At 46.5% G+C, this 16,270-nt stretch overlaps 1 protein-coding gene across 1 annotated transcript; it reads left to right on the forward strand.

The window, feature by feature from the left end:
• Window positions 1-1,104: 1,104 nt before the first annotated feature.
• Window positions 1,105-16,270, forward strand: sgpp1 (sphingosine-1-phosphate phosphatase 1). The gene is made up of 3 exons (XM_034562857.1): window positions 1,105-2,204; window positions 8,800-8,889; window positions 14,395-16,270. The coding sequence occupies exons 1-3, from the start codon at window positions 1,440-1,442 to the stop codon at window positions 14,944-14,946; spliced, it is 1,407 nt and encodes a 468-aa protein (XP_034418748.1). The 5' UTR covers window positions 1,105-1,439; the 3' UTR covers window positions 14,947-16,270.

A 16,270-nucleotide genomic window follows, 5' to 3' on the forward strand; every position in this document is an offset into this window, starting at 1 on the left:
TATATTTTGATGAAAATGCATATTCCATATTTAAGATAAACTATTTTGAAAAAGGGCCAGTAAACGTTTTTCAGGTGATTTATTGTCAAATAAAGTATGTGAGGTGACAATGTTTTTGTGTCTTTTGATGCACAGTAGAGTGTCTATCTATCTATCTATCTATCTATCTATCTATCTATCTATCTATCTATCCATCTATCCATCTATCCATCTATCCATCTATCTATCTATCTATCCATCTATCTATCTATCTATCCATCTATCTATCCATCTATCTATCTATCTATCCATCTATCTATCCATCTATCCATCCATCTATCCATCTATCTATCTATCTATCTATCTATCTATCTATCTATCTATCCATCTATCCATCTATCTATCTATCTATCTATCTATCTATCTATCTATCTATCTATCTATCTATCTATCTATCTATCTATATATCCATCTATCTACTGTTGAACTACTGTTGCCTTCAAGTGCTCCTAACAAAACTCCAACTTTAGAGAAATACGTATTTATCACAGTACCCATGGGAATGACATAATATCATCGATTTGTCACAAAACCCTCCTTCTTCATTGTAAGATATTATTAATATATCATGTTTATTTACATTTAAATTGATTTAAATACAGTCTAAAGTAATGAGGTCACGAGTACCAGTTCCCTGAATCAATCCAGCTCCTCTGAAAGTGGTATATTATACTGATTTGTTTGAATATTTGATCTATCCAGTTAATTGCTAGATTATAACGTCTGTAAATCAAATTGGACAACATGAAGGTGTTTATTGGGTCTTGGGCTTGTTTACAATTTATAAGATATGTTCTTATTTAAGTAAGGAGACTTTTCTAACTTTATAGTTTAATATAACTTGCGAGACAGAAACGTACATCGTAACTTAAGGGCATTGCCGATGACCTTAATTAATATGAATGAAAATCAACACGACAAAATATAAAATAATCTGCGTCTTTCTTTCTTTTCTTTTTTTTTACGTCAATTGTGAGAAGAAAAAAAAAGAAATGTCCGACGGCACGAGAACGCACCACGGGAGGCGCGCCCCCCCCCCCCCCCTGCACGCGCTCCGTAGATCTGTCAGTTGCAGGCTCAGATAGCGGGTCGCCGGACGCATCCGGACGCCGTCGACACAAGAACCGGACCCGCTCGGTTCTTTCTCGTCGTCGTCTCACTGGGGGAGAACTTTTTTTTTTTTATAATTAAATCCTTTTTTTTGTTAATTTCTTTAATTAGGATTTCCCGTATTTAGTATTATAATAACTTGTTGTAGTTTTTTTTTTTTTAAACGGTTCGGGGTCTACTCCGCCGTAATGCACGGGTTAGCGAGCTGACGTACGTCACAGGGGAGCCGACGGTCCCGGTGGGGGTTCTTCGATCATCCCGGTGTTGTCGGTCCGTGACCCGCGGTAAACATGGAGAAAGGTAACCGGCTGGTAGAGCTGTGTCGCTACCTACAAGACCCCCACCTCGTAGCCCGCTTTCAGCGCTTTTGTGGAGTACGCGGGACGTTTTCGAGAACCGGTACCACCGCGACCGGCACCGGCAAGGAGTCGGACCGGTCTCGCTCGCACAACAACGGGGCTTGCCGTCGCCACATCGCCGGGGAAAACGACAGCGGAGCCTCGGCCGTCACCGGAGCCGGGGAAGGGGAGAAAACACAAACGGGGTCGCCGACGCGTGTTCGCAGGAGGGACGACGACGACGCCGACGCCGACGCAAACGTCGCGACGAACAGAGGGGAGGAAAGCGAACCGCCGCCCCGGAACGGGGCGCTCGTGCCGGGCGGTGAGACGGCCTCCGCCACGGCGAAGCCCCTCCGCAGGAACTCGCTGACGGGCGACGCCGGCCGGGAGTTCCTCATCGGGAACCGGTTCCTGTACTACATGTTCACCTTCGGCACCGAGCTGGGCAACGAGCTGTTCTACATCACCTTCTTCCCCTTCGTCACGTGGAACGTGGACGCCTTCGTGAGCCGCCGGCTGATCATGGTCTGGGTCTGGGTCATGTACCTGGGGCAGTGCACCAAGGACGTCGTCGGGTGGTCCCGGCCCGCCTCGCCGCCCGTGGTCAAGGTGGAGATGTTCTACAACTCCGAGTACAGCATGCCGTCCACGCACGCCATGTCCGGCACGGCCCTGCCCCTCTCCCTGCTGTTCCTGACCTACGGCCGCTGGGAGGTACAGTTGGTCTTCGCTTGGCTGTCAAAGGTTTTTTTTTTTAAAAAGTAGTGTAATAAAATATGTGAAATGTATCAAATGCAGAAGCAGGAGGAGAGAAAGGGGAAAGGAAACTGAGAGAGTTCCTGTTTTGTTGTTTCACAAGTCATTTTTGGTGTGTGTGCACGTGAATTATAACCTCTTTATTAATACACAACATTGAAAGGAGCCCTGACATTAATACATTGGCTGGTCCAAAGTAGAAGAAAGACACCAACACATATTGAGTATATATATATATATATATATATATATATATATATATATATATATATATATATATATATATATAATGAACGCTGCAATTTACTGGATGCATTAACTGAATGTAAACATAATGCAAACTTGCAGCTTCTTGTTCTATATTGATTGTATATACACACTGATGCAATCATTAATAATTACCATTCATCTCTCTAAACTCTCACAGCACAATATATTGACTTAATGCAAATTACCCTGCATTTAAAAAAATAATAATTGTAATGCAACGACATCAACACAAGATAACAGCTCATTGTGGGCGCAACACGGCTACAAGTCTGCGGTCCTGTGATGCTCTAATCTTTCATTACACAGCAGAAAAAATACCCTTTTTTGGAGATGTATAAAAAAACAAATGTAGTGGCCAGATAGAACAATTTAAAATGATGTAATTAGTCAAGCAGGTCATATTTTATCACAGTTAATTGGTTCGAACCACTCAAATGTTAATATTTGTCATTTTTCTTGAATCACAAACAGAATATCTTTTAGGTTTTGTAGTTTAAAAAAAAAAAAATTATAGGCAAAACCAATTTCTGGGATTTTTGTGGCCATTTCTCAACTGTTTTCTGACATTTCGCAGCTCAAAGAAGATCGTGGATTAACAGTCCAAAGTAGACGACAGAATAATAGATGATGAAAACGTTTTGTCATCGAGCTGAATTCTTATACCTGTTGACATATAAAGCCAATTAGCCCGTCAGCGGCCCCATTAAGTGCTGGTTAACAACCTCTCTCCCACACATCCTTTTTGCTCCTTTGCAATAACAATAGCAGGAGATTCTAGTGATAAACAGGCCGCTTCCCTGTTGTTCTCTTCTTCATCTGATTGACTCTGGAGGAACAGCCCTCCATTGTGTCTGTAAACGCTCCCATTGTCTCCCAGTGCGTCCACATGGGGAGGGACGTGACCCCCGAAGCTGCAGGAAGTCCATTGAGTGGATGCTTCTCGTGCTCTTCAGGCTTATTGGCAGATTTCTGGATACGTTGATTCATCGCAACTGATTTTCCTTCAGCGATTTATTTGTTAATTTAAAAAAAAAAAAAAAATGTTTGCAAAGATTTCCAGACATTTGTCCCTCCCTAAAATATAAGTATTTGCTGCTTTTCAGCTATTCTATTATTTAAAATTTCGTTGGACAAAAAAATACACAATTTTGAAGACGTCATCTTGAGCTTTTGGGGAGAAACTTCTGACATCTTTTCCCCAAAACAATCCATTTAAAACGAGTCCCGATTCGTCCCAACGGCGTACAAAACGATAACACGTTTGTTTCTGCACAGACCACCAACTCTTGTGAAATGCAATTCCCCCGATGCCTCCTCACCGTGCCCTGATCGTTGCGTCATGTTCAGCAGTCGTTACTCTGGTGTAGGTTTTTTTTTGTTGGGAAAAACAGCCCGGAGGTTTTTCTCCAAAGAAACGTGCGTGGGATCCCTGCATTGTGTCTGAATCACGGCGGACGAGAGCCGGGGGCGAGATTGATTTACGACGCTGCGCCTCCCCACACGTCTGTCTGCCACGGCGCGAGATAACAGGGGCGACCCCCTGACTTCTGAGTGTGGGGCTTCGAGATAAGACCGACTGAGAGTCTGCGGCACTCTCGGGGCTTCCTCTACTCGTTCGTGACGCGCAGGACAGCGTGACATTTTAGAAGAGCTCTCCATCGACAACAATCTCTATTCAAGGTCTTTGAAACGCGGCAAACTGCTCGTGTGGATCATCGGATAAGACCGGCTCCCTTGGTTTGGTCCAGGTTTCCCAGGGATCCTTGTATTGATCTAAAAATAAAGTCTTAAAATGTCTTTTAAAATCTCAGAATAACTGGTGATATCTTATTTATTTTATTATTTTACCGACGGCATGGCCTCCAGCTTTGAAGCCGCTGTGGAGGCACCAATCCAGCTTATTGATTAGGTAGATTTTGGTTAATGGTCTCAGGTCGTATAACAAGTAAATATATTTATTCAGGGAGCCCCCCCCCCCTCTTTAAGTTGAAAAGTAGGTTATTTTGGTCTTGGGTTTCTTTGCTTTAGTCGCTCAGCTGTTTTAATGCTGAAGTAGTTATTATAAGATCACAAAGTGTATGTGATTATTTGTAGAGAAACTCTGTTTTATAGTAAAACCTGAATATTACCAAACAAACTCTGGCTTTTTCTTCCCCAAAATGATCAGCGCTCACAGTCCAGATTGAGGGAATAACTCCCCCATGTCCCCTTCTGCTTGCCGTAGTCGCCCCGTGATCCTTCCTGCCGTCAGCTGGCTGGTCTCGGCGGAGCAGGAATGTTTGCATGTGGACGGGCCACAGCGAGCTGGTCCTCCTCCCACCGGCTCAGACAATAACCAGAGCCAGATGTCTCTCTCCCTGTGGAAGATACCGGTAATAATAACTAATAAGACGGAGAGGGAAGTCGTGAGGGAGCATTAGACCGTAGGAGATGAGGTGGTTTAGCCCTTTAGATGGAGAGCAGACCGGCAGAGGGACGAGGAGATGAAGGCCGTCGCGTTGTGGCTTCAGTGCATTGTGTCATAATAAGGTCCAGTCCAGTAGAGCCAGAACACATGACCCCCCCCCCCTCCCTGGAGCAGGAACATGAGGTCCAGTGTTTATTTTTTTTATGACCTTTTTCCTCTTGTTTGACATTTTGAAGCTGCAGCTTCCAGTTAATAACAATAAGTAATTGTGTGTGTGTGTGTGTGTGTGTGTGTGTGTGTGTGTGTGTGTGTGTGTGTGTGCATATCATGTGAGGGAGCACTGAGGCTAACAGTCAATAAGCAGTGTGTAGAGAACCACAAGCCACAAACGCACACTTGCTAAAACACACACACACCGTGTCCATAAAACTTTGCATGAGGTGAACCGCCGTGGTCACGGGCGCGGGGCCAGAGCGGTCTGTTTACACGGGTCGCTAATCCACACACATGAACCCCGGCCCGGTGGTTAGAGAGCCACCGGTAGAGCGTCCCTGGAGCCTGTCTGACGGTAACCGGCCCGGTGGTTAGAGAGCCACCGGTAGAGCGTCCCTGGAGCCCGTCTGACGGTAACCGGCCCGGTGGTTAGAGAGCCACCGGTAGAGCGTCCCTGGAGCCCGTCTGACGGTAACCGGCCCGGTGGTGAGAACCTTCTTGTTGATAACCCACTCCCTGATGTTCACAGTGACGATGTTAGCATGCTGTCGCTTTATAATTAGCACGAAACACAAAGTGCTGCAGTCATTAGTAAATCAGTAAAACAATAATTAGTTTTCCTGTGCGTTTACCACACAGCATAAATTAGAGCAATTTACCTGAGGACAGTCATGAAAAACAAAACTATTGACAGACTTGTTCCTTGAGAACAGCTTTGTACATAAAAGATAAACGCTCTACTCTCTAGCACACGTTTTGGTAACTGTGCTTTGGACACGTGGGTAAATAATATGTAAAATATGTGCAAAGATCCCATTGGTTTTAATTAACTTTTAAAGCTTTAAAACCTCAATCTGAGCTGTGGTTAGTTTGTGTACCTCACCAACAACTCCTCAGCAGCCGTCATTTGGAACAAAGGTCATCTCGCTTGTTCCAGAAATACATCTGACCAGTAAAACCGCAGCTCTCTCTATCTTCTATCTCTCTGTCCTCTATCTCTGTCTTCTATCTTCTATCTCTGTCCATCGGGCTAATGCCGGCTGTAAAACGGCCACGAGCGTCTTCTTTATGGCCGTCTTTCAGCTCGCTGCGTGTTTTGAATTCAGTCGCCTTGAAACGTTTCAAGGACAGCAGGGGTCACCTCAAGGACAGCAGGACAGCAGGGGTCACCTCAAGGACAGCAGGACAGCAGGGGTCACCTCAAGGACAGCAGGACAGCAGGGGTCACCTCAAGGACAGCAGGACAGCAGGGGTCACCTCAAGGACAGCAGGACAGCAGGGGTCACCTCAAGGACAGCAGGACAGCAGGGGGTCACCTCAAGGACAGCAGGGGGTCACCTCAAGGACAGCAGGGGGTCACCTCAAGGACAGCAGGGGGTACCTCAAGGACAGCAGGGGTCACCTCAAAGACAGCAGGGGGTACCTCAAGGACAGCAGGGGTCACCTCAAAGACAGCAGGGGGTACCTCAAGGACAGCAGGGGGTCACCTCAAAGACAGCAGGGGGTACCTCAAGGACAGCAGGGGTCACCTCAAAGACAGCAGGGGGTACCTCAAGGACAGCAGGGGGTCACCTCAAAGACAGCAGGGGTCACCTCAAGGACAGCAGAGGGTCACCTCAAGGACAGCAGGGGTCACCTCAAGGACAGCAGGACAGCAGGGGGTACCTCAAGGACAGCAGGGGGTCACCTCAAAGACAGCAGGGGGTCACCTCAAGGACAGCAGGGGGTACCTCAAGGACAGCAGGGGTCACCTCAAGGACAACAGGGGGTCACCTCAAGGACAGCAGGGGGTACCTCAAGGACAACAGGGGGTCACCTCAAGGACAGCAGGGGTCACCTCAAGGACAACAGGGGGTCACCTCAAGGACAACAGGGGGTCACCTCAAGGACAGCAGGGGTCACCTCAAAGACAGCAGGGGGTCACCTCAAGGACAGCAGGGGTCACCTCAAAGACAGCAGGGGGTACCTCAAGCACAGCAGGGGGTACCTCAAGGACAGCAGGGGTCACCTCAAGGACAGCAGGGGTCACCTCAAGCACAGCAGGGGTCACCTCAAGGACAGCAGGGGTCACCTCAAGGACAACAGGGGTCACCGCGGGCCAACGGAGAGGCGTCTTTAACACGTCAGCTTTTTACTTAAAGATCATTCCGTATTGTTTCATGTTTGGTGATAAAACAACTTTTCTCTTGAATGAATGATCGTTTATATTTTAATCCAAGTTCTGTCCCTCAAACTCCTTTTGACACAGGAATGTTCACTGAATATTTAGTAAATAGTTCAATATTGACCCCCCCCCTCCCTGCGGGGGTCCCAGTGATGGTCTGGGATTTGTCGTGGAGTTCTGGTCTGCGACAGGAAATCTGAGCCGCTTCGGCAACAATGAAGAGAACAAAAGGCTCTTCTTTTCTTTTTTTCTCTGTTCTCACGGCTCGGCTGTCACTCGTTTTCCCTTTCATCCTCTTTTCCGGATGCGTTCACACGGCAGGACCAGGACCAGGACCAGGACCAGGTCCAGGTCCAGGTCCAGGTCCAGCTTTTACTGGAGAGCAGAACAGTCGGTTCCTGAAGCTCATTGGGTCATGTGTGTTCTTGAACGTGCCCCTCAGCTGTGGGACACTGACGGGGACGTTTTCTCTGTTATCTGACATGTCATTAACAAAATGATGAATAAATGTCATGTTGACCCGCGATGGAGACGTTAGCTTCAGCTTTGTACTGCGTTATTATTCTGCTGGATGCCAGAGGGCGAACAAACAATGAACTGAAGACTTAGAACAACAACTCAGAGATATGAACATAGACTGCAGGTCCAACGTCTCGTATCCATCAACTACTTTCCTGCCTTTCCCTGGAAAAGGCAATTTTTACACTCATCATATCCTCAAACTATTTGATTTGCCTGCGTCACATTTACGCCTTCAACATTTTAAAGTGGTGCTTATGTCAAATAAACCTGTTTGTGCAAGTTACACAAATTTCCGACCGGGCGCCGCTTGAAGTTAGACTCAAGTTTGAGAGTTCTGGTTCCACGTCACATGCAGGTCTCGTGACCTCTTGGATCCGCCACGTGACCCCCGATCCGAATCGGAGTCACGTGGCCTTGGAGAGTCGGATGGAGTGTGAACTCAGCTGCTGAACGACGAGTTCACGTGGTGAGGAAACTACTTTTATGAGGTCCGCTGCGCCACGATGTCACGACTCCACACGCAATCTTTTTACTGTCGTCGTATCACCGGGTCGGAGCAATAAACGCGCAGCAGTTTGATGGATTAGCCTCGATGCAGAGACCCGTGAACTAATATAGATTATGTATTTTCCTAATGTGGAGCATGAGGTCACTTTAGTACACTTTATACTACACTTTATCTGCATTTAAAGTTGTGCACAGCTTCAATGTATTTAAAAGATTAAAAGTTACACACCTGCATTGTTTCATTATTGCGTTATTGTCATTATAGAGTCAAATAAAACATCCCTCCTTTGTTGTGATTTATTTGTATAATTGTTTAATTTTACGTTTTGGGGATTTTTCGGAGCTGACGGCCAAACGAAAAGCCTTTTTTTTTATTTATTTTTTATTAAAACGCCACCTGTTGTTTTACATGTTGAATAACTCGCACGTGAATGCTTTTTATCATTTAAAATATATCGTCTCCTCCACAGTACCCGTTCACACTGGGCTTCAGCTTGGCTCTCTGCTGGTGTCTGCTGGTCTGCGTCAGCCGGATCTACATGGGGATGCACTCGGTCCTGGTACGTACACACACACACACACACACACGCTGACATGTTTGACGTGTTTTCAGGCGATCGCCCGTAACCGTAGCAACAACCGCTTCTCAATCACGACACGAGTACGAACAACAACAACAACAAAAAAGCCAGCCTTTGTTTAGTCGTTCGTGTGGAACGGGGTCGCCTTTCCACCCAATGGTTTCAAAGCAGGAGCTGGAATCTGAACTTAAGCCTCCGAACAATAGTTTTTATCCCGCTTTAGAATTAATAACGAGGGAGAAACTTTACCAACGGCGTCCAGGTGTCTCCGCTCCTCACGTTACGACGGGAGGAACCAGGCCGACGGGACGTTGTCATCTCCTGAGTTTCAACCTGCGCGTTTGGAAGATCATCTGCACACAAGGAACCACTTTTCAGATTAAATCAAACTGCCTGCCGGACGCTGTGCCCTTTCCCAGCCTCGGCGGCTCAGCTTTTAATGTTTTTTTTGTTTGAACTTAAGCCTCCAAACAATAGTTTTTATTCCTGCTTTAGAATTGTAAAGAGAGAGAAACCAGGGAAGCAGATCACATCATTCAATTTGATCCACAACACAAAGACCGCCGGACACCTGCAAACCAAGGAGGCGTTTCAATGAACACGCACCTCCTGACTTCTGCTTCCTGGGGTTCTTCCCCACAGTCGAGGAAGAAGGAAGTTCACGGGCGAGAACCAACTTTTGATGTTTTCCTTTTTAAATGTGTGGGGATTTCGCAAAAGTAACATAAATATTTAAAGAAGCTTTTTAAATTGTTAAATTTGAGAGCAGAATTTGGTGTCCGTGGTGGTAGATATGGGTGTTTTTAATGCTGCTTCCTGCAGGTGAGAGCGCTGAAAACGATAAATAAACGGCTTCTCAATTCCTTACTGGGGAAAAAAAAAAGGCGTCGGGGAATATTCATGCCTGCAAAAACTTGCTCCCGCATCTTTTAATCCGCCACTCTCACGCTGGGCAGATTGGTTTAGTGGGATGAGATCACTGGTGTGCAACACAGGTGGAGTCATGAAAACCAGACTGATGCGTCACAGGATGGGCGTGGCTCCTCCCACCACAGCAACACCTCAGAGTCTGGTGCACGACCTCAGCCAGACGGCATATTTCATTTAAACCAGAAACGAGCCGACCGTTGGGGTTCAAGAAGTAAAAGTGCCCTCTAAGAAAAACTTTATTCAACTAACTTCAAGGAACTTAAACTTTGTGTTTATTCTGGCGCCCCCTGTGGATTAAAGCGGTAGTGTCTCTGCAAAGCTGCAAGTGAAGCCGGATCTTGGTCTATGATCAGAGGGAGCGAGGGGGGAGGGGGGGCAATTTAATTCACTGGGAAATTATGTCAGTTCCCCCGGTGCACTGTTGGGGTCGGGCTTGTCCGTCGCCGTGGCAACAGCCTCTGTGGTCACAGCTGTAGGAGGGTTTGTCGGAGGGTCGGACGAGGAGAGGTTTCAAGGGCTTTTTGTGGCAGGTGGCGTCGCGGCTCAGACCTCCACCTCAGGAACCTCACCAGAGCTCTCCACCCAGAAATATTATTCCTGGTAAAATATGTTTTCCTACCTAGAAAATATATATATATATATTTTTATGAATTCAGCAGTTAATTAGATCTCCAATGAGTAATTTATACACCGGTCTGAGTCATCCGGCAGCTTGAGGCGAGCCTCGTTTGTTTAAACAGATTTAAGCATCGCAACACCAAACTGTGACCGACGGCCTCATAATCTCAATAAATCACATTCATGAGTAATATTACTTTAACCTCTGGTCCCTGTCAACGTATTTAACATCAAATACAGTCTGGTTATGGTCTGTTTGACTCTAAATTAATTTTATCACGCTGTATTGAAGAAGACTTGAAACTAGAGATTGAGACCAAAAACTAATGTTTACAATGTTTACTGAGGGAATACATCAAGAGAAGTAGAGTCATTTATATAGACTTCTATACAACCAGAGGAGTCGCCCCCTGGTGGTCAGGAGAGAGAATGCAGCTTCAACACATGAAGCATAGACTTCTATACAACCAGAGGAGTCGCCCCCTGGTGGTCAGTAGAGAGAATGCAGCTTCAACACATGAAGCATAGACTTCTATACAACCAGAGGAGTCTCCCCCTGGTGGTCAGGAGAGAGAATGCAGCTTTAACACATGAAGCATAGACTTCTATACAACCAAAGGAGTCGCCCCCTGGTGGTCAGGAGAGAGAATGCAGCTTTAACACATGAAGCATAGACTTCTATACAACCAGAGGAGTCGCCCCCTGGTGGTCAGGAGAGAGAATGCAGCTTTAACACATGAAGCATAGACTTCTATACAACCAGAGGAGTGGCCCCCTGGTGGTCAGGAGAGAGAATGCAGCTTCAACACATGAAGCATAGACTTCTATACAACCAGAGGAGTCTCCCCCTGGTGGTCAGGAGAGAGAATGCAGCTTTAACACATGAAGCATAGACTTCTATACAACCAGAGGAGTCGCCCCCTGGTGGTCAGGAGAGAGAATGCAGCTTTAACACATGAAGCATAGACTTCTATACAACCAGAGGAGTCGCCCCCTGGTGGTCAGGAGAGAGAATGCAGCTTTAACACATGAAGCATAGACTTCTATACAACCAGAGGAGTGGCCCCCTGGTGGTCAGGAGAGAGAATTCAGCTTTAACACATGAAGCATAGACTTCTATACAACCAGAGGAGTGGCCCCCTGGTGGTCAGGAGAGAGAATGCAGCTTTAACACATGAAGCATAGACTTCTATACAACCAGAGGAGTGGCCCCCTGGTGGTCAGGAGAGAGAATGCAGCTTTAACACATGAAGCATAGACTTCTATACAAAAATCTATGACAAAATATTTGTCACTCGAGATGATCGTTTGTGTTTTTTATTTATTTCCATTTAACCAGCTGTCTCCTTCCTACTCAGGAGCTACTTTTACCAGTTCTTCCTGTTGCAGTTTGTCTGCCACATGTTCCTCTTCCTCCTCCTCTTCCTCTTCCTCCTCCCACATGGCACCCAAAGCATGAATGTGACCACTCGTGGTCCCGTCTGTATAAAACGAGGTCCTGCTGCTCTTCCTCGTGGTCATTTCTCCGGCCGCACGAGGTCGTGCATGTTGCCCGTAACCGAAGCTTTCATGTGTTTTTTTTCTTCTTTAAATTTACTTTCCACCCGTGTGATGTCAGATCTCAATAATCCCTTAAACTCTGAAACTTTTCCCCCTGTCGGTATTCAGTCGGCTCAACGAAACCATATTTTAATCCGCTTCAGTTGAGCTTCGATTAATGGGAAAGATATTCAAACCAAAGATGCTGTTTATTATGACGGCATCATGACGGCAGCTCGGAAACATCCCTGTAATTCAGATTTGGGATATTTGGAAAATCTGGTCTTCTCTGCTAGACTTTTAAGTATAAATACCCATCTGAGCTTCAGCTTTCGACCTCCGGCTTTTCATTTCTCTCTTTATATATATATATATATATTCTTTTTCATTTATTAGCCATATAGTGATAGAAAAAGTGTGTCATGGGCGACTCAGAAATGCCATCAGTTTGCACATGAACTGTTTTTGTGCAAAAAGACGTTTTTTTAAGCCTATATTTCTTTTACAGTTTGGCAAATTGACGGCGTTAACAGCGAATGATCCGCTAGCAGCTCCTGTTTGTGGTTTATTGAGCGATTTAAAAACCCGGATGATTCTCTGGCTTCTCATCCGTGATTTATTTTAGCCCAATGCATCTGAGATGATGCTACCTTTGTGAAAAGGGTTGTTGACCCGATGAATCTGACGTGTTTCAGGTCACGAGTTGTGTGCAACGGGCTCAGAGCGTAAGTCGCCAGCCGCGGCATCGGGCCCCCGGTGGCCCTCGGGGGCGTCGCCTGTTGTGTTTCAGGGAGCGGAGCTCTCCAACGCGCCGGCCGGTCGGCTCTGCCGGAGTCCGCCGGGGAACTTAATGTGTTCTGGAAGTCCTCGACGCCCGATGAAACCACTTCCTCCAGCTTTGTTCTGCAGGAAGAGGCCCGGACACTGAAAAGCCGCTCTCGCTACCGACGGCGTTGTTGACGTCTGCAGTCTGGATAAAGGTCGTCAACAACGTGTTGTTGTCTCATTTAAAGTCCAATGGAGAAATGTCTTGTTTTGTTCAACTCTTCTCTTAGTTTCTTCTTGCTCGTCCTTTTGTCTTTCAAAGCACTTTGTAAAGGTGCGACATGAATAACGTTATTATTATTAATGGTTGCCGTCCGTCTTTTAAAGCAGTTCAAAGCGTATTCGTAGTCTGTCTGACGATAATAAAAAAACTCATTAATTTCCATTTAAAGATGAAAGCTTCTTCCAGATAAACACAAACCTGCCGCTCGTCAGTCATTTTGTGTCAGTCGCTGTCATTCAAAGAGAGGGGGAGGGGCTGATAAAGGTTTGCAGCGTCAGCAGGGAGCTGATGAATCACAGTGAACCCTCTGGGGGGGGGGGGGGGGCGTCCTGCTGGTTATCTGGCTGCTGATTCACCTCTTTTTTTTAAAGCTCAGGGCAGTAAACCAGTAAACCTTGTCCTGTCCGTCACACGCTGGCACGCCGTGGTTCAGCGCGGGTTAATAACCGACAGACGACCGCTCTGTGTGTTTAGCAGACGGATGTTTAAACTCTTACAGGGTTCCTGTCCAGGCTTTGGCTCCGGGAGCATTGATCTCTCATCCGGGGGAAAGTAGACCCGGTTCAGCCTAATGATGGACTACTTCACGTTCATTCACGCCCTCTGTGCACACCACCCTGACGAGCATTTAAAATGGCCAACGGAGCAAGTTTCCTTCAGCAAAGATGCAGAATCAATCGATGCCGGATCAATACGGAGCTCCGTCTGCATCGGTGAATTATTTAGGTTATCGAGTCTGTTTTAACTTCTTGATTCGCTGCCTTCAAAGACAATGCAATTTAAAAAGTACAGATGTTTTATTTGCATTCTTAAATATAGTTTGATATTTAAATAACTGCACACTTTGGTTTAGTAAAGAGAGAAATAGGACTTTATTTATTCTTTTCTAGGGTTATGAATCAGATCGCTCCAAAACATAATCCGGAAGAACAATAAAAAAAAAAGAAGCTGATTTCAGATTGTTTCTCAAAATGCTGACCGAGTGCAAGTCGACGGTTTCTCTTCCGTGAACCTTCAACTAGTTTTTAGACTGACAGGAAGCCGTCTGTCAGTCAATGAATGAACGACCGCGACGACCTTTGTGTTCGACTTCAGAGTTCACTGCCACGTTTTGAGCTCGCCGATCCCTTCTGCTTCCTGTCCTCGACTTCCTGTTTTGGCCACGAGCAGGAAACGCACAACAAAATAAAAAAAATACCCAGGATGTCTTAGGGTTGAGTTTCACTTTGCTTGAATAACAAATAAACGTTTATTTATTTATTTTTCAACTTTCTAAATGTGTAATTTTAATTTAATCTGCTAAATAAAAGTCCTGACCCCGCCCCCCCCCCCCTGCTTCTTTCCTCCAGGACGTCATCGTCGGCGTCCTCTACAGCGCCCTCATCCTGCTCTTCTTCCTGCCGGCGTTGGACCTGATCGACGGCTTCAACGTGACGTGCCGCTGCGCGCCGCTCGTCATCGTCACGCTGCACCTGCTCCTGGGCTTCTTCTCCTTCAACCTGGACACCTGGAGCACCTCGCGGGGCGACACCGCTCAGATCCTGGGCACCGGCGCCGGCGTGGCGCTGGCCTCGCACGTCAACCGCCGCCTGGGCCTGTTGCCCGACGCCGCGCCGGACCAGCTGCCCTTCGCCACGCCCGCCCTCGGCGCCGGCCTGGTGGGCTCGGCGCTGCTGCGGCTCGTCCTGGGCGTGCTGGTGCTGATGGCCACGCGGGCGCTGATGAAGGCCGTCACCCTGCCGCTGGTGTGCCGGGTGTTCGGCGTGCCCGGCGGCGACGCCAGGAAGGCCCGGCAGCACATGGAGGTGGAGCTGCCGTACCGCTACATCGTCTACGGGGCGGTGGGCTTCAACGTGCTCTTCCTGGTGCCGCTGCTCTTCAGCTGCGCTCGGCTCTCCTGATTGGACGTCAGGTCCGATCGGACCCCCCCACCCCACACACACACAGAACCCGGGGGGTGAATCAAAGCATCGAAGCTGATCTGGATTCTGACGTTGGCTGTTTTTTTTTTTTTGTAGTCGGACCAGGAGCCGCCGGGAAATGTGGTGACTCAGGTTTTTTTGGGGGGGGAGGGACGCGTCTCTTTGATCTTTTTGATTGACAGACGGTTCCTCCTGAAGCCACTCCTCTTCCTCCCCCGAGGGACTAAACGCCACTGATCGCTACTGATCAATAACCTGCGTCTTAATATTCACGTTTCCATTACTGCTTTGCTTGTTCGTGACCGTTTCAGAACCACACAAAACTCTCTTCAGGTGAAACTCGTCAAGGTTTTTCAAGGTTAAAACGCCCAAAACGTGTGTTTTAGTGACATCGAATTAAAAAAAAATAAAAAATAAAAAAACCGTCTTCATTCATGAGTCTATGAAATGTTATTTAGAAAATGTAGTATTGAAAGAAATATAAGGAGAAGAGAAAAAAGAATCGTTGCGGATGCATTTTACATTTAAAAATTAAATGTTAACATTTTGTGTGGTTCTGTGTCATAATTCATAATTAATCTTCCGCTCGCCGGCAATACGATTTTTATACTTCCTCATTCCAGTGTCTGAGCTTTTCCTGACGGTGACCTTTGCCCCCCCCCCCCCCCCCCCCCCCTCCCCTCTGACCTGTGGACTGGACTCACCTGTGGTTCAAAAGGTCTTCAGCGTATCACCTGAAACATAAAGGGCTCCCCCCACTTTGTTTGTTTTTTAATGGGACGACGGGAATCTGCCGTTTCCTCTTCTTACGACACTGTAAACTGACTTCCTGTTCGATGGCGTCCACTTCCTGTGCGGAGGAGAGAGAGGGGGGGGGAGAAAGGAGGGGCTCAGCTCAGGCAAATACAATATTATTAATGTCAAATTAAAGACAATATAATTTTGTAGGAAACCAGACGGAGAAGCAGTAAATTAAGTATATTATTATACAAATTCTCATGAAAGTTATTGACTTGACACTTAATTTTAGAAATATTACAACTTTATTCTTCACAAGTCATTTTTCTATCGTGAAGAAACAACGCAGACACAAACAGGAAGTCACAAACAGGAAGTCACAAAGAGAGAAATGTTCTGTTTCGCTGTTAACAAAGCAATATTTAAATTTAAGGATTTTCTAAACTTAAGGTTCAAAGTTTTCTGTTTTTTTTCGACAATTCAATACCAGCTAAAGTTAATGTAGACCTGCAGGAACACACACACACACTCACACACACACACGGTTTATGACAGCCGTGACATC

Source organism: Cyclopterus lumpus, chromosome 22 (assembly GCF_009769545.1).
Source record: "Cyclopterus lumpus isolate fCycLum1 chromosome 22, fCycLum1.pri, whole genome shotgun sequence".
In the NCBI taxonomy this organism is placed as follows: domain Eukaryota; kingdom Metazoa; phylum Chordata; class Actinopteri; order Perciformes; family Cyclopteridae; genus Cyclopterus; species Cyclopterus lumpus.